This window comes from Brassica rapa, chromosome A05 (genome assembly GCF_000309985.2).
Source record: "Brassica rapa cultivar Chiifu-401-42 chromosome A05, CAAS_Brap_v3.01, whole genome shotgun sequence".
Taxonomy (NCBI): domain Eukaryota; kingdom Viridiplantae; phylum Streptophyta; class Magnoliopsida; order Brassicales; family Brassicaceae; genus Brassica; species Brassica rapa.
In genome coordinates, this window is record NC_024799.2 from 26,213,865 (window position 1) to 26,232,733 (window position 18,869).

At 33.4% G+C, this 18,869-nt stretch overlaps 2 protein-coding genes across 2 annotated transcripts; both read left to right on the forward strand.

Annotated features, from left to right (window-relative positions):
• Positions 1-13,515: 13,515 nt before the first annotated feature.
• On the forward strand, positions 13,516-15,505 carry LOC103870679 (probable glucan endo-1,3-beta-glucosidase A6). The gene is made up of 3 exons (XM_009148838.3): positions 13,516-13,754; positions 13,831-15,126; positions 15,235-15,505. The coding sequence occupies exons 1-3, from the start codon at positions 13,583-13,585 to the stop codon at positions 15,270-15,272; spliced, it is 1,506 nt and encodes a 501-aa protein (XP_009147086.1). The 5' UTR covers positions 13,516-13,582; the 3' UTR covers positions 15,273-15,505.
• A 1,365-nt stretch (positions 15,506-16,870) lies between these two features.
• LOC103870681 (UV-B-induced protein At3g17800, chloroplastic) lies at positions 16,871-18,789 on the forward strand. The gene is made up of 2 exons (XM_009148839.3): positions 16,871-17,411; positions 17,855-18,789. The coding sequence occupies exons 1-2, from the start codon at positions 17,053-17,055 to the stop codon at positions 18,600-18,602; spliced, it is 1,107 nt and encodes a 368-aa protein (XP_009147087.1). The 5' UTR covers positions 16,871-17,052; the 3' UTR covers positions 18,603-18,789.
• The last annotated feature ends 80 nt before the right edge of the window (positions 18,790-18,869 follow it).

An 18,869-nucleotide genomic window follows, 5' to 3' on the forward strand; every position in this document is an offset into this window, starting at 1 on the left:
AAATGCTCTAATAATGAAGCATATGATCTTTGGGGTTGTTTTAAAATTTCTAAACACATTCTACATTTGTATTAATGTATATTAAACTCATTTTCATGGTACATGGGCATCGTTTTAATTTTTTGTCAATAATTTAGTAAAACTTCATAATACTCCCTAAATTGGTGGACTAACCACTATAAAATCGCTATTCTCTAGAAAAACGGAGACAAAAAGGTTCCAAACCTCTTTGACATTCATCATATGTTGGTGAAGGATGCAACTATGCATTAAAACAGATTTTTCATTTTTGAATTTTTCTCAAAATCTATGGGCTAACCCCTACGAAAATACTGAATTTTTCGGTAAATGCTCTAATAATGAAGCATATGATCTTTGGGGTTGTTTTAAAATTTCTAAACACATTCTACATTTGTATTAATGTATATTAAAACTCTTTCATGGTACATGGCATCGTTTTAATTTTTGTCAATTAATTTAGTAAAACTTCATAACTCCCCTAAATTGGTGGACTAACCACTATAAAATCGCTATTCTCTAGGAAATGGAGACAAAAAGGTTCCAAACCTCTTTGACCTTCATCATATGTTAGTGAAGGATGCAACTATGCATTAAAACAGATTTTCATATTTTTGAATTTTTCTCAAAATCTATGGGCTAACCCCTACGAAAATACTGAATTTTTTTCGGTAAATGCTCTAATAATGAAGCATATGATCTTTGGGGTTGTTTTAAATTTCTAAACACATTCTACATTTGTATTAATGTATATTAAACTCATTTTCATGGTACAAGGCATCGTTTTAATTTTTTGTCAATTAATTTAGTAAAACTTCATAATACTCCCTAATTGGTGGACTAACCACTATAAAATCGCTATTTTCTAGGGAAATGGAGACAACAAAAGTTCCAAACCTCTTTGACCTTCATCATATGTTAGTGAAGGATGCAATTATGCATTAAAACAGAATTTTCATATTTTGAATTTTTCAAAATCTATGGGCTAACCCCTACGAAAATACTGAATTTTTCGGTAAATGCTCTAATAATGAAGCATATGATCTTTGGGGTTGTTTTAAAATTTCTGAACACATTTTACATTTGTATTAATGTATATTAAACTCATTTTCATGGTACATGGGCATCGCTTTAATTTTTTGTCAATTAATTTAATAAAACTTCTTAATACTCCCTAAATTGGTGTACTAACCACTATAAAATCGCTATTTTCTAGGGAAATAGAGACAACAAAAGTTCCAAACCTCTTTGACCTTCATCATATGTTACTGAAGGATGCAACTATGCAATAAAAAAGAATTTTTATATTTTTGAATTTTTCTCAAAATCTATGGGTTAACCCCTACGAAAATACTAAATTTTTCGGTAAATGCTCTAATAATGAAGCCTATGATCTTTGGGGTTGTTTTAAAATTTCTAAACACATTCTACATTTGTATTAATGTATATTAAACTCTCTTTCATGGTACATGGTCATCGTTTTAATTTTTTGTCAATTAACTTAGTAAAACTTCATAATACTCCCTAAATTGGTGGACTAACCACTATAAAATAGCTATTCTCTAGAAACACGGAGACGAAAAAGGTTCCAAACCTCTTTGACCTTCATCATATGTTAGTGAAGGATGCAACTATGCATTAAAACAGATTTTTCATATTTTTGAATTTTTCTCAAAATCTATGGGCTAACCCCTACGAAAATACTGAATTTTTCGGTAAATGCTCTAATAATGAAGCATATGATCTTTGGGGTTGTTTTAAAATTTCTAAACACATTCTACATTTGTATTAATGTATATTAAACTCATTTTCATGGTACATGGGCATCGTTTTAATTTTTTGTCAATTAATTTAGTAAAACTTCATAATACTCCCTAAATTGGTGGACTAACCACTATAAATCGCTATTCTCTAGAAAACGGAGACAAAAAATGGTTCCAACCTCTTTGACATTCATCATATGTTGGTGAAGGATGCAACTATGCATTAAAACAGATTTTCATATTTTTGAATTTTTCTCAAAATCTATGGGCTAACTGAATTTGTATTAATGTATATTAAACTACTGAAAATACTGAATTTTTCGGTAAATGCTCTAATAATGAAGCCTATGATCTTTGGGGTTGTTTTAAAATTTCTAAACACATTCTACATTTGTATTAATGTATATTAAACTCATTTTCATGGTACATGGGCATCGTTTTAATTTTTTGTCAATTAATTTAGTAAAACTTCATAATACTCCCTAAATTGGTGGACTAACCACTATAAAATCGCTATTTTCTAGGGAAATAGAGACAACAAAAGTTCCAAACCTCTTTGACCTTCATCATATGTTAGTGAAGGATGCAACTATGCATTAAAACAGAATTTTCATATTTTTGAATTTTTCTCAAAATCTATGGGCTAACCCCTACGAAAATACTGTTTTTTTCGGTAAATGCTCTAATAATGAAGCATATGATCTTTGGGGTTGTTTTAAAATTTCTAAACACATTCGACATTTGTATTAATGTATATTAAACTCTCTTTCATGGTACATGGTCATCGTTTTAATTTTTGTCAATTAACTTAGTAAAACTTCATAATACTCCCTAAATTGTTGGACTAACCACTATAAAATAGCTATTCTCTAGAAACACGGAGACGAAAAAGGTTCCAAACCTCTTTGACCTTCATCATATGTTAGTGAAGGATGTAACTATGCATTAAAACAGATTTTTCATATTTTTGAATTTTTCTCAAAATCTATGGGTTAACCCCTACGAAAATACTAAATTTTTCGGTAAATGCTCTAATAATGAAGCATATGATCTTTGGGGTTGTTTTAAAATTTCTAAACACATTCTACATTTGTATTAATGTATATTAAACTCATTTTCATGGTACATGGGCATCGTTTTAATTTTTTGTCAATTAATTTAGTAAAACTTCATAATACTCCCTAAATTGGTGGACTATCGCTATTCTCTAGAAAAACGGAGACAAAAAAGGTTCCAAACCTCTATGACCTTCATCATATGTTAGTGAAAGATGCAATTATGCATTAAAACAGAATTTTTATATTTTTGAATTTTTCTCAAAATCTATGGGCTAACCCCTACGAAAATACTGAATTTTTCGGTAAATGCTCTAATAATGAAGGATATGATCTTTGGGGTTGTTTTAAAATTTCTAAACACATTCTACATTTGTATTAATGTATATTAAACTCATTTTCATGGTACATGGGCATCGTTTTAATTTTTGTCAATTAATTTAGTAAAACTTCATAATACTCCCTAAATTGGTGGACTAACCACTATAAAATCGCTATTTTCTAGGGAAATGGAGACAACAAAAGTTCCAAACCTCTTTGACCTTCATCATATGTTAGTGAAGGATGCAACTATGCATTAAAACAGAATTTTCATATTTTTGAATTTTTCTCAAAATCTATGGGCTAACCCCTACGAAAATACTGATTTTTTCGGTAAATGCTCTAATAATGAAGCATATGATCTTTGGGGTTGTTTTAAAATTTCTAAACACATTCTACATTTGTATTAATGTATATTAAACTCATTTTCATGGTACATGGGCATCGTTTTAATTTTTTGTCAATTAATTTAGTAAAACTTCATAATACTCCCTAAATTGGTGGACTATCGCTATTCTCTAGAAAAACGGAGACAAAAAAGGTTCCAAACCTCTTTGACCTTCATCATATGTTAGTGAAGGATGCAACTATGCATTAAACAGATTTTTCATATTTTGAATTTTTCTCAAAATCTATGGGCTAACCCCTACGAAAATACTGAATTTTTCGGTAAATGCTCTAATAATGAAGCATATGATCTTTGGGGTTGTTTTAAAATTTCTAAACACATTCTACATTTTATTAATGTATATTAAACTCATTTTCATGGTACATGGGCATCGTTTTAATTTTTTGTCAATTAATTTAGTAAAACTTCATAATACTCCCTAAATTGGTGGACTAACCACTATAAAATCGCTATTTTCTAGGGAATGGAGACAACAAAGTTCCAAACCTCTTTGACCTTCATCATATGTTAGTGAAGGATGCAACTATGCATTAAAAAAAATTTTATATTTTTGAATTTTTTCAAAATCTATGGGTTAACCCCTACGAAAATACTAAATTTTTCGGTAAATGCTCTAATAATGAAGCTTATGATCTTTAGGGTTGTTTTAAAGTTTCTAAACACATTCTACATTAGTATTAATGTATATTAAACTCTGTTTCATGGTACATGGGTATCATTTTAATTTTTTGTCAATTAATTTAGTAAAACTTCATAATACTCCCTAAATTGGTGGACTATCGCTATTCTCTAGAAAAACGGAGACAAAAAAGGTTCCAAAACTCTTTGACCTTCATCATATGTTAGTGAAAGATGCAATTATGCATTAAAACAGAATTTTTATATTTTTGAATTTTTCTCAAAATCTATGGGCTAACCCCTACGAAAATACTGATTTTTCGGTAAATGCTCTAATAATGAAGCATATGATCTTTGGGGTTGTTTTAAAATTTCTAAACACATTCGACATTTGTATTAATGTATATTAAACTCTCTTTCATGGTACATGGTCATCGTTTTAATTTTTTGTCAATTAACTTAGTAAAACTTCATAATACTCCCTAAATTGGTGGACTAACCACTATAAAATAGCTATTCTCTAGAAACACGGAGACGAAAAAGGTTCCAAACCTCTTTGACCTTCATCATATGTTAGTGAGGGATGCAACTATGCATTAAAACAGATTTTTCATATTTTTGAATTTTTCTCAAAATCTATGGGCTAACAACCCCTACGAAAATACTGAATTTTTCGGTAAATGCTCTAATAATGAAGCATATGATCTTTGGGGTTGTTTTTAAATTTCTAAACACATTCTACATTTGTATTAATGTATATTAAACTCATTTTCATGGTACAAAGGCATCGTTTTAATTTTTTGTCACTTAATTTAGTAAAACTTCATAATACTCCCTAAATTGGTAGACTAACCACTATAAAATAGCTATTCTCTAGAAACACGGAGACGAAAAAAGTTCCAAACCTCTTTGACCTTCATCATATGTTAGTGAAGGATGCAACTATGCATTAAAACAGATTTTTCATATTTTTGAATTTTTCTCAAAATCTATGGGCTAACACCCCTACGAAAATACTAAATTTTTCGGTAAATGCTCTAATAATGAAGCATATGGTATTTGGGGTTGTTTTTAAATTTCTAAACACATTCTACATTTGTATTAATGTATATTAAACTCATTTTCATGGTACATGGGCATCGTTTTAATTTTTTGTCACTTAATTTAGTAAAACTTCATAATACTCCCTAAATTGGTGGACTAACCACTATAAAATCGCTATTCTCTAGAAAAACGGAGACAAAAAAGGTTCCAAACCTCTTTGACTTTCATCATATGTTAGTGAAGGATGCAACTATGCATTAAAACAGATTTTTCATATTTTTGAATTTTTCTCAAAATCTATGGGCTAACCCCTACGAAAATACTGAATTTTTCGGTAAATGCTCTAATAATGAAGCATATGATCTTTGGGGTTGTTTTAAAATTTCTAAACACATTCTACATTTGTATTAATGTATATTAAACTCATTTTCATGGTACATGGGCATCGTTTTAATCTTTTGTCACTTAATTTAGTAAAACTTCATAATACTCCCTAAATTGATGGACTAACTACTATAAAATCGCTATTTTCTAGGGAAATGGAGACAACAAAAGTTCCAAACCTCTTTGACCTTCATCATATGTTAATGAAGGATGCAATTATGCATTAAAACAGAATTTTCATATTTTTGAATTTTTCTCAAAATCTATGGGCTAACCCCTACGAAAATACTGTTTTTTCGGTAAATGCTCTAATAATGAAGCATATGATCTTTGGGGTTGTTTTAAAATTTCTAAACACATTCTACATTTGTATTAATGTATATTAAACTCACTTTCATGGTACATGGTTATCGTTTTAATTTTTTGTCAATTAACTTAGTAAAACTTCATAATACTCCCTAAATTGGTGGACTAACCACTATAAAATAGATATTTTCTAGAAACACGGAGACGAAAAAGGTTCCAAAACTCTTTGACCTTCATCATATGTTAGTGAAGGATGCAACTATGCATTAAAATAGATTTTTCATATTTTTGAATTTTTCTCAAAATCTATGGGTTAACCCCTACGAAAATACTAAATTTTTCGGTAAATGCTCTAATAATGAAGCCTATGATCTTTGGGGTTGTTTTAAAATTTCTAAACACATTCTACATTTGTATTAATGTATATTAAACTCTGTTTCATGGTACATGGGTATCGTTTTAATTTTTTGTCAATTAATTTAGTAAAACTTCATAATACTCCCTAAATTGGTGGACTAACCACTATAAAATCGTTATTCTCTAGAAAAACGGAGACAAAAATGGTTCCAAACCTCTTTGACATTCATCATATGTTGGTGAAGGATGCAACTATGCATTAAAGAAGATTTTTCATATTTTTGAATTTTTCTCAAAATATATGGGCCTACGAAAATACTGAATTTTCGGAAAATGCTCTAATAATGAAGCATATGATCTTTGGGGTTGTTTTAAAATTTCTAAACACATTCTACATTTGTATTAATGTATATTAAACTTATTTTCATTGTACATGGGCATCGTTTTAATCTTTTGTCACTTAATTTAGTAAAACTTCATAATACTCCCTAAATTGATGGACTAACCACTATAAAATCACTATTTTCTAGGGAAATGGAGACAACAAAAGTTCCAAACCTCTTTGACCTTCATCATATGTTAATGAAGGATGCAATTATGCATTAAAACAGAATTTTCATATTTTTGAATTTTTCTCAAAATCTATGGTAAATACTGTTTTTTCATATTTTTTAATTTTTCTCAAAATCTATGACCCCTACGAAAATACTGTTTTTTCGGTAAATGCTCTAATAATGAAGCATATGATCTTTGGGGTTGTTTTAAAATTTCTGAACACATTTTACATTTGTATTAATGTATATTAAAATCATTTTCATGATACATGGCATCGTTTTAATTTTTTGTCAATTAATTTAGTAAAACTTCATAATACTCCCTAGATTGGTGGACTAACCACTATAAAATTGTTATTTTCTAGGGAAATGGAGACAACAAAAGTTCCAAACCTCTTTGACCTTCACAATATGTTAGTGAAGGATGCAATTATGCATTAAAACAGAATTTTTATATTTTTGAATTTTTCTCAAAATCTATGAGCTAACAACCCCTACGAAAATACTGAAATTTTCGGTAAATGCTCTAATAATGAAGCATATGATCTTTGGAGTTGTTTTAAAATTACTAAACACATTCTACATTTATATTAATGTATATTAAACTCTCTTTCATGGTACATGGGCATCGTTTTAATTTTTTGTTAATTAATTTACTAAAACTTCATAATACTCCTTAAATTAGTGGACTAACGATTATAAAATAGCTATTCTCTAGAAACACGGAGACAAAAAAGGTTCCAAACCTCTTTGACCTTCATCATATTTTAGTGAAGGATGCAACTATTCATTAAAACAGATTTTTCATATTTTGAATTTTTCTCAAAATCTATAGGCTAACCCCTACGAAAATACTGAATTTTTCGGTAAATGTTCTAGTAATGAAGCATATGATCTTTGGGGTTGTTTTAAAATTTCTAAACACATTCTACATTTGTATTAATGTATAATAAACTCATTTTCATGGTACATGGGCATCGTTTTAATCTTTTGTCACTTAATTTAGTAAAACTTCATAATACTCCCTAAATTGGTGTATTAACCACTATAAAATCGTTATTTTCTAGGGAAATGGAGACAACAAAAGTTCCAAACCTCTTTGACCTTCATCATATGTTAGTGAATGATGCAATTATGCATTAAAACAGAATTTTCATATTTTTGAATTTTTCTCAAAATCTATGGGGTAACTCCTACGAAAATACTGATTTTTCGGTAAATGCTCTAATAATGAAGCATAGGGTTGGGCAAATAAACCGAACCCGAAAATCCGAACCGAATCCGATCCGATAAAAATGAATCCGAACCGATCCGAACCCGACGTAAATACCGAATGGGTCTTGTTTTGTGGTATTTTGGGTTATGGGTATTATCCGAACCGAACCCGAATCTAAATGGATATCCGATAGAACCCGAAACATTCAAAACCTCGAAAAGATCTTGTACCAAACATGATCTCAATTCCTAATATGTATCCAAAATACATTAAGAAATATTGAACATCTAAAATACTTATCTATTACATGAAAGTTGGTGGTTCTATTACATGAAGGTTGATGGTTAAAGATGGCCGTTGAATCTTGAAGTATTTAGATTTAAATTTTGTTTTCGTTAAACAATATTTCTCATTTCATGAGAATTTGGTTTTCGTTTTATGCTTTTATTTATTTGGTTTTCTTTTTATCAGTAAATATGTTTACTTTTCGTTTGATTTTGAATGATCACGGTTGATGTTCCTTATTTTTGAATCGATTTTACTTAAGTTTTGGTTACAAAATAGGTACAAATCAGGTATTTTAAAACTGGAGAACCGATTTTACTCATGTTTTGGTTATAAAATAGGTAAAAATCAGGTACTTTTAAACCGAAAAACCGATTGGGACCCGAACCCGAAAGTATATTGGGTTGTACCGGTTCTTTGAAGATTCACTAACCCCGACCCGAACCCGATAGAACCCGAACCGGTCCCGAACCGAACTTTCATATAATCCGAATGGGGCTGATTTTGATGAACCCGAAAAACCGAAACCCGATTGGATAAAACCGAAACCCGATTGGGACCCCGAATGCCCAGGCCTAATGAAGCATATGATCTTTGGGGTTGTTTTAAAATTTCTAAACACATTTTAAATTTTTATTTATGTATATTAAACTCATTTTCATGGTACATGGGCATCGTTTTAATTTTTTGTCAAGTAATTTAGTAAAACTTCATAATACTCCCTAAATTGATGGACTAATCACTATAAAATCGTTATTTTCTAGGAAAAGGGAGACAACAAAAGTTTCAAACCTCTTTGACCTTAATCATATGTTATTAAAGGATGCAACTATGCATTAAAACAGAAATTTGATATTTATGAATTTTTCTCAAAATATATGTGCTAACACCTACGAAAATACTGAATTTTTCGGTAAATGCTCTAATAATGAAGCATATGATCTTTGGGATTGTTTTAAAATTTCTAAACGCATTCTACATTTGTATTAATGTATATTAAACTCATTTCATGGTACATGGGCATCGTTTTAATCTTTTTGTCAATTAAATTAGTAAAACTTCATAATACCCCCTAAATTGGTGGACTAACCACTATAAAATCGCTATTTTCTAGGAAAATGGAGACAACAAAAGGTCCAAACCTCTTTGACCGTCATCATATGTTACTGAAGGATGCAACTATGCATTAAAATAGAATTTTTATATTTTTGAATTTTTTTGAAAATCTATGAGTTAACCCCTACGAAAATACTGAATTTTTCGGTAAATGCTCTAATAATGAAGCCTATGATTTTTGGGGTTGTTTTAAAAATTTTAAACACATTCTATATTTGTATTAATGTATATTAAAATTATTTTCATGGTACATGGGCATTGTTTTAATTTTTGTCAATTAATTTAGTAAAAACTTCATAATACTCCCTAAATTGGTGGACTAACCACTATAAAATCGCTATTTTCTAGGGAAATGGAGACAACAAAAATTCCAAACCTCTTTAACCTTCATGATATGTTAGTGAATGATGCAATTATTCATTACAGAATTTTCATATTTTTGAATTTTTTTCAAAATCTATAGACTAACTAAGGTCTCATAAAAGTTACTGTTTTGATTCGTATACAGGTTGTGACATTAAATCTGAAAAGTTGATATTAAATTTTCTTTCTTTCTTTGCAGCCCGGTTTACATAGCGTGACATATATATTTGTACAAAATTATGTGTAATTTCCTCAAGTGTTTTAATGATTTATTTCAAACGATTAACATGTAGTACTATAGATAGCCTATTCATGACTAATAAAGCAACATAAAATCTTGTTTGAGTAATAAAAAAGCTTTTTGATATAAAAAAACATCAAATCTTAGCTAAGCTTGATTTTTATATATTACGCAACCTCGTCAATGTCAAATTAAATGTTAGATCACGTTCTTTGAATTTTTTGATTTGATCGTTGCTAGTGTTAACCAGCTGGGTGAGGTGTTCTGTCATTTTCTACGTTGTGTGTTGTGGCAAGTTCTTCAACAGAAAAGACACATTAAAAAGTCTAATATGAGTGGTTATGAGCTAAAAAGCCAATTTTGATTAAATAGAGCTTTTATATAGTGGGATAACACCGTGATTTCTGGAAATTATGTAGATCCAATTGTAATCTTTCAAAGATTCTTCATAGAACACAACGTCTCTTTCTATTTCACCTACTATAGAAACCAGAACCTTCGACAACAAAGTATCCAAGCACAAAATGTCTAATCAATAACCTAGTCTTTGAAATTTGATTAACCAATGTTAGGCGCAATAATAAAAAATGATGATAACACGCAAACCGAATGTTCGGGCGAAGCAGGACGATCACACACGTATATATATACGATATCTCAAAAGTTTTGGTTTATCTGTTGCTGATCTCCTACTGAATGAGTGAATGTTGCGCAAGTTATAACTATTCAATAGAATGGGCCGCAATTAATTCTGCGAATACCAACATGGGCTTTTACTACAACTTACTAAGACGTGGATTTGTAAGTGGACTATTGTTGGGGGCTACTTGTTCCGCACAAACAAATCAACTATTAAACTATAATCCAGCACAAGGGATTCATGTTTTGGGCTTTTGAATAGATTATGTAATTTCTCAAAGTTATATCACACGGGTTAAAGATATGTTAAAGGACTTAAAAAACCTATGTTTTTTTTTTTCAATAAAAAAAAAAAGAAAAAAAAAAAAGAAAAACCTATGTTAAGTTTTCTACCTGCATAAGAGCATCTCCAAAAAGGAACTCTATTTTAAAGTTTCCAAAACTATATATTTGAAGTTTCAATGTGTTCTTCTCCAAAAGTAAAACTTCAAACCTAACTTCAAAATTATTTATATTTTATACTATGGTCTTTATATTTGTCATAGTTGATGTAAATTCATAAAACTTCTATAAATAACTAGTACATATATATAAATATTACAGAAATATTAATTAAAAAAATCTTACACTAAAATATAAAATTATAAATAAAAGTACATAATTAAATATTAAACTGCAAGCAAATATTACATTATTCCATAAAATTATTTCCATAATGCTCTCATATATGATCAACTAGTGCATTTCGAAGTAAGAAATGATTCTCTTTATTTTTTATTTGTAGATTACGAGCCAAAAATTATTGAAATCGGATATCCTCACAATATGGCTGCTGATAGTTTGATATCATTAAACGAAAAAATCCTTGATCTTTTAAACGAAAGTACAACAAGCAGGAAAAAATGTCATGAGATGATTAAATTACGACTACAAAATGAAGCAAAAAAGTTAGCTTTTAAAGAAGTAAAAGAGGAAAATAAAATATTGCTAAAAAACTTAGCTTCTATCAATGATGTTAATATTCGTGAATACATTCGATCTGAACAAGAAAGAATCATACGAAAAATGCGTCAAGAGCAACAACAACAATCATCTTTGGTTACACAAAATTTGTTTGGACAATATTTTGGAGATTTTGGAGGTTCCGGAGCAAATTTACCATACTATTAGAGTAATAATTATGTCTTCATGTGTCTTTTTAATAAGTTTGTATTATGGTTTTTTTAATATTCTTGTTGTTTAATTCTAGTTTTAAAATATTATAAATCTTGTTTTAAATTTTTTTATTTAATTTCATGTGTAAAAATTAAATTTATAAAACAACTTTGAAATATTTATGACATATAAAAGTTTTAAGGATTAAAACAATAAACAAAAAAATATTTAAGAATTATAAATATGATGTATAATTGTAAGGACCAAAATGCAAATAAAAAGATGAAACTTCAAATTTGAAGTTTTAAAAAGTGAAACTCTATATTTGAAGTTTCACTCTTCAAATTTGAAGTTCCTTTTTGGAGAGCAAAAAACTATATATTTGGAGTTATAGAGTTTGTTTTGGAGATGCTCTAAGCATACAGTAAACTGAAACAACATACCTACAGAAATATTCTAGACATTATGAACAGAAGTATCAAAGAATACAAATATAATTGTTAAAAGTATTCAAAACAAGTTATTATTGCATAAACAAATACACAGAAGGGTGGAAGCTAAAATTAGATTTCATATAAGATAAGTGACTGAACCATGAAAGCAGACCCATATTAGAGATCTACTCCCACATAGAAAGTATCTAACAAAGAATAATTCTCAGAGAAAGAAAAAAGGACAAAAGTACAAAAGGAAGAAGATAAAGAGAGATTCTGTAAGAGGGAGGGGCACTATAATGTCGTTTTGGTTTCTTATAACTTTGTTTGAGATTTGGAAATCAATGTCTATTATCCTTACTCGTACACATATGTCACATATCCAATCTAATTAGGTTGACATATTGATTCGGACGGCTAATTTAAACCACCATTACCATTGATTTTGGTTTACCAGACCTGAAATTTGCTGAGTATTTGTATGATTTGTTTATTGTCATTATTATTGTAATGAACAAACCAGATCTTGAGCAAAATGTCACGTCACATCATTAAAGCACAAGAACGTTACTTTTTCGTTTTTCTCAACTCTCATTGAACTTTTACTTCTTTATTACAAGACGACCGTTGAGATTTGTCTAGAATTAAGACACCGATGAACACTGTTTTGTAGTATGAGTATTTATATTCATAACACCCTTTTCTCTCCAAACAATTGCCAACTCGTTGAAAGACCCGAGATTATTACTATTTTAATTAATACTACTACTTACTAGAGGAATCAACATTAATACATTTTTAATGAACAATGAGAGTTCAAATCATTCCTGGTTCAAATGATTTTAAAATCATGTGATAATAGTTCTTCAATTACCCCACTCCCACTGGCTAATTACACAAGTACCATTAAAATATGACCTACACTAAAAAGTAAAAACCAAACCAAAACATGAGTATTAAAAATCGAATGGTAAATGTAGACTTGGGTAAGAAACAGTCTTTCTAGTTATATACACTTGAAATTTGGAATTGATAGTCTCTAATGTTAACCAGCTGTGTAAGGTGTTCTGTCATTTTCTACATTGTGTGTTTTGGCAAGTTCTTCAGAAAGTAAGTATTCACCGTACTACACCCGAGATTAAAAAACTGGTCATGCATCATGTTAAATACAGTTTCTACAACTAAAAAGAGTTACCACTTTACCAGTTTTCTTTTAATATAAACAATAAAAAAAAACATTGTATCTAATTAATACACTGCATTGTACTATCTTACTCAATACTCAAACCAGTCTTTTTTTTTTTATGTGGAGCACGCAAACACTAGCCATTAAATATCTCCACTCTTCTCTCCTACGTTCCTACCAAAAACTCATATCTTCTCCACAAACGAAGAAGGAGAAGAACACAGCTATCAGCTCCACCATCATGAGTGTTCTGCATCTCCTCACTCTCTCCCTCCTCATCTCCATTTCAGGTATAACCACCTCTCACCACCTCCACTAACGGCGGCTTAATATCTCATCCAAAATGTCAATCTTTTTTTCTCACAGGAGCCAAGTTCTCCGGCCGACCAGGAGTCAACTACGGCCAGCTCGGAAACAACCTCCCGTCCCCCTCCGACTCAGTCACCCTCATCAAATCCCTAAACGCGAAAAGCGTCAAGCTTTACGACGCCAACCCATCAATCCTCGCCGCACTAAACGCCACCGACATCGTCGTCTCCGTAATGGTCCCCAACGAGCTCATCGTCAACATAACCAAATCCAAAACCCTCTCCGACGACTGGATCAAATCCAACGTCCTCCCTTTCTACCCCTCCACCAAGATCCGCTACCTCCTCGTCGGCAACGAGATCCTCTCCTCCCAAGACTCCGAGCTCAAATCCGCTCTAGTTCCAGCAATGCGCAAGATCCAACGCTCGTTGAAGACCCTCGGCGTTAAAAAAGTCAAAGTGGGGACCACCCTCGCCATGGACGTTCTCAACTCCTCGTATCCACCTTCCAGCGGCGAGTTCCGGTCCGATATTTCCGGTTCGGTTATGAAACCGATGCTACAATTCTTAAACCGGACTAAATCGTTTTTATTCGTCGACGTGTACCCGTACTTCGCTTGGGCCCAAGACCCGGCCCATATAAATCTCGATTACGCCATTTTCGAGTCCACCAACGTAACTGTAATGGATCCGGTGACGAATCTTACTTACCACAACCTCTTTGATCAGATGATCGACGCTTTCGTCTTCGCGATGAAGCGCCTCGGGTATCCGGATCTTCGGATCTGGGTCGCGGAAACGGGCTGGCCCAATAACGGAGACTACGACCAAATCGGAGCGAATATCTACAACGCCGCCACTTATAACCGTAATGTAGTCAAGAAACTCGCCGCCGAGCCGCCTGTTGGTACTCCGGCGAGGCCCGGGAAGGTTCTCCCGTCGTTTATTTTCGCGCTTTACAACGAGAATCAGAAAACGGGTCCGGGTACGGAGCGGCATTTCGGGCTCTTGCATCCGAACGGGAGTCAGGTTTACGAGATTGAGTTGTCGGGGAAGACGACGGAGTATAAGGAGGCCTTGCCGGGGCCGGAGAATAATGAGGGGTACAAGGGGAAGATATGGTGCGTTGTGGCGAAAGGAGCGAATTGGACTCAGCTTGGTGATGCTCTATCGTACGCTTGCTCGCAGGGGAATAATACTTGTGACCCGATTAAACCGGGTGGATCATGTCACAAACCGGATTTGATGGTTTTCCACGCTAGCTACGCGTTTAGCTCTTATTGGGCTAGCTTTCGGAAGGTCGGTGGGACTTGCTACTTCAATGGGCTTGCCACTCAGACAATTAAAGATCCAGGTTAGTCATTAAACAAACTAATTCGAGTCAAATTTGTTCCGGTCTTGTTTAAACCGGAGAATGATTCCGGGTTTGCTAAATTGATCAACTCTATTGTTGTTTGACCAGGCTACGGACGCTGCGAGTTTCCGAGCGTGACATTGTGACGACTTACGAGTTACGACAGTGTCGTGAAGAGAGAGACATACGAGGAAAGACCGCAAGGTGTTACGGCTCTGATTAGCAGACCTGGCACGTGAAACCGCAAGATGTGTATGGCTTGATTACTAGGAACTGCGAGATGTTGTTTATTTGATTTGTTCCCTCTCGAATAATAAAAACTCATGTGTAATAAATTGGTTTTGTCTATTAACGTGATGATTCTCTTTTTTGGGCAACACGTGATGATTCTCTAAAGAATACGATACCATGACTCTTTTTCACTCTGCAATTAAAAGTCAACCCATGAACTTTATCTGTTTGCTTTTCACCTTTATACAAAGGTGAAAGGGTTGTATTTGCACGTGACTTAAGAATTAACAACTTCATATACACATGACGAGACCAAAAAGCATAGATCTAACCTCGAAGAATATGCTATACAAATATTGAACGCCAGTTCAAATCCAACGTTTTTTTTTCTATTTAACCAAATCTAAGCTCTATATTTAACATTCATACTATAAATCTAACATAGCCTTAGTAGTCTTGAATCTCAGTCACTGTCTCCAGTTACCATATTTGAGTCCAACTTTTCTAGGAATGGGTAAACTCTATCGCAGGTTGTGGTCCCAAAGTGACAACAGACGTCAGACAAATAATGTATGAGTCAGCTATGACAGGAGCACCACTTATCTTATCAATTTTTTGCAGGCTTATCTTATCAATTAATAATTCAATAACTCGATTCAAGAGGCATGGCTCATTCAATACGCTGTTTCTACTTAGTAGAAAATTATATATTTATATTTACAAGTGTGTATGTTTCCAAAAATAGGAAAGTTTTCAGAAAGCGGAATTCAATGTCTTGTCTTGAAGAAAAAACGGATATAACACGAAACATGTTACATATGCAAATGTTACGGTCCAGACGGTAAATCAAAACTAGAATAACTTTATTATAACGAGTTGTATCAGTTCCAGTCTACAAGTCAATAGAATACAAATTTTGCTTTTTATTGTACTCAAAGCCGTGTTTCAAGTGAAATTGAGGTGATGATGTAAACTTAACTAGTACTAATGTACCAAGCAAAAAAAAAAATCAAATACTAATAACTATCCTGATGTTTGTGGTTTAGAAATTGGATGTGTTTTTTATAAACATGGCTTTAGACAACACGAAGAGGTCCAACCACATAATATTCAAAGACAAAAAAACCGACGGGCCATCTTAAATCTGTTTTATATCATTGTCAATAATTGAGATTAGGTGCCAATCCACACCAGAAGACCACTATAACACTATAATCTATGGGCTTACATATAAAAATATTAACCACCTAACTATCATGAATATGACTAGGAATCTCGAAGTTTCTCCATGCTATTTACACACTATACTATCAAACAAGTGGGTCAATCAGAGAGATGCATGCAGTCAAAAGAGGATAAACTCGAGAATAAGATTTTAAAAACAAATTGAGTAATTACCTAACAGCCAATGAGATGTAGCCACCTGTCAAGTTGGAGATAAGAGAATAGGAACCAAGCACCGTGAGTCGTGACCGACTCCAAGGAGCCCACAGAAACAAAAAGAATCAGTTTATTTTGAAAAATTGCAAATAGAGAAGAATATTTTAAAAAGATACTCTCTCAAGCCTTATCCAAAAATACGCCACTTTCTCCCACTAATCCGCTGAAAAAAATCAAGTCTTCTCCGTAACTCTCTCCACCACTGATCCTTTACAACTCATTCTAGGTTTTTCGTTTTTTGCTCAATCGCTTTCGATGGATACTTGTCTCTCAAATCAAGCGGCGCTCTCGTTTCTCCCCTCGCGTTTGAGGAGACAGAGCGGCGACGGAGGCGGAGGAGTATTTTCCCTCCCGGCGATGCGGAAGGTACAGTATAGGTCGATGGTGGTCGTTGCGACGGCGGGGCAGAGCCGGTGCGAGCCTGGAAGCAGCCTCAACGCGCCGCTTGAGCTGCGATCGTCTCAGGGGAGGTTTCTGAGAAGCGTGTTGCTTAACAAGAGGCAGTTGTTTCACTACGCGGCTGCTGATGAGCTCAAGCAGCTGGCAGAGGAGCGTGAAGCAGCTTTGGCTCGTATGGCTCTAAGCTCTGGTTCTGATGAAGCTACTCTCCACAGGTCCGTCAACTTTTACTTATTCTTAGTCTCCTAAAGTTCACAAAATCTATTATATACTTACTGTTTTCGTATTCAGCACGCAAGCTTGTTTGTACATTCTGAATATGAGTTATCTGAATCTTTTGTGTTTGATTAGTTTAATTCTGTTTGTAGTGATCTTAGAATCATACTAATGATATGAATAACTGAAACAAGAGACGCATACAGCTATATGATGGTTTGGTGCTTTTTCATACCCTGCCTTGCGAAGCAAGTTTTGTTACTTTTCTTGTGATTATTCATGTTAACACTGTTTCGCTCATCTATTTAGATTCCTGCATGTGTTATCAGCTTTGTCTCCAATTATTGTGTTGTTTCTACAGCTCTTTGTTGCATGTTAGACCATCTTATACTCTGTTTTTACTAAACCCTAATTTCCTGATTTTTTTTTGTGTGGTTGGCAGAAGGATAGCTAATCTCAAGGAACGTTACTGCAAAACAGCAGTCCAAGACATAATGTACATGCTAATATTCTACAAATACTCCGAGATACGAGTCCCTCTCGCTCCTAAGCTCTCTAGATGCATCTACAACGGAAGACTTGAGATCTGGCCCACCAAAGACTGGGAGCTAGAATCAATCCACACCTGCGACGCCCTCGAGCTCATCAAAGAACATGTCTGCGCAGTCATCGGGCTACGCGTCAACGCATGCGTGACTGACAACTGGGCGACGACGCAGATACAGAAGCTTCATCTTAGAAACGTATACGACGCCTCCATCTTGTACGGTTACTTCTTGAAATCCGCTTCCCTAAGGCACCAGCTCGAGTGTTCCTTGTCGGATCTCCACGGAAGTGGGTACCTGAAAGGTCCCGTGTTTGGCTCCTCGTTCACGACGGGCACTTCGCCGATCTCGGCCAAGGAGCAGCTGAGGCATTACATCACGGGGTTTGACGCCGAGACGCTGCGGAGGTGCGCGAGGCCTAGGACGGAGGAAGCGAGGAATCTGATAGAGAAGCAGAGTTTGGCTCTTTTTGGCGCGGAGGAGAGTGATGAGACGATTGTGACGTCGTATTCGAGTTTGAAGCGGTTGGTTTTGGAGGCTGTGGCGTTTGGGACGTTTCTTTGGGACACGGAGTTGTATGTAGAGGGAACATATAAGCTCAAGGAGAATGGTAATGCAGAAGAGCAAGAGAACAGGAGCATATGAACCAGCTTGGCCAAAGCTTCGTGATCCTTTGGTGTAGTGTGTATATAAGAAGTTTCTGCTGAATCTCTCAGGCAATTATTTCTTGTATAGCTTTTTACTTAGTTTGCAGTTGTTTCTACGGCCGAATAAGAATGGTATCCTTATAAAGAAATAAGGAGTGTTAAATTTTGTCGGTTTAGTTGCTATAGGTTTCATATTTGAAAAACCATAATAAAATCCGAACCAACCATGAAAATAAAAGCTGAATTATAAAAAATAATCAACTCA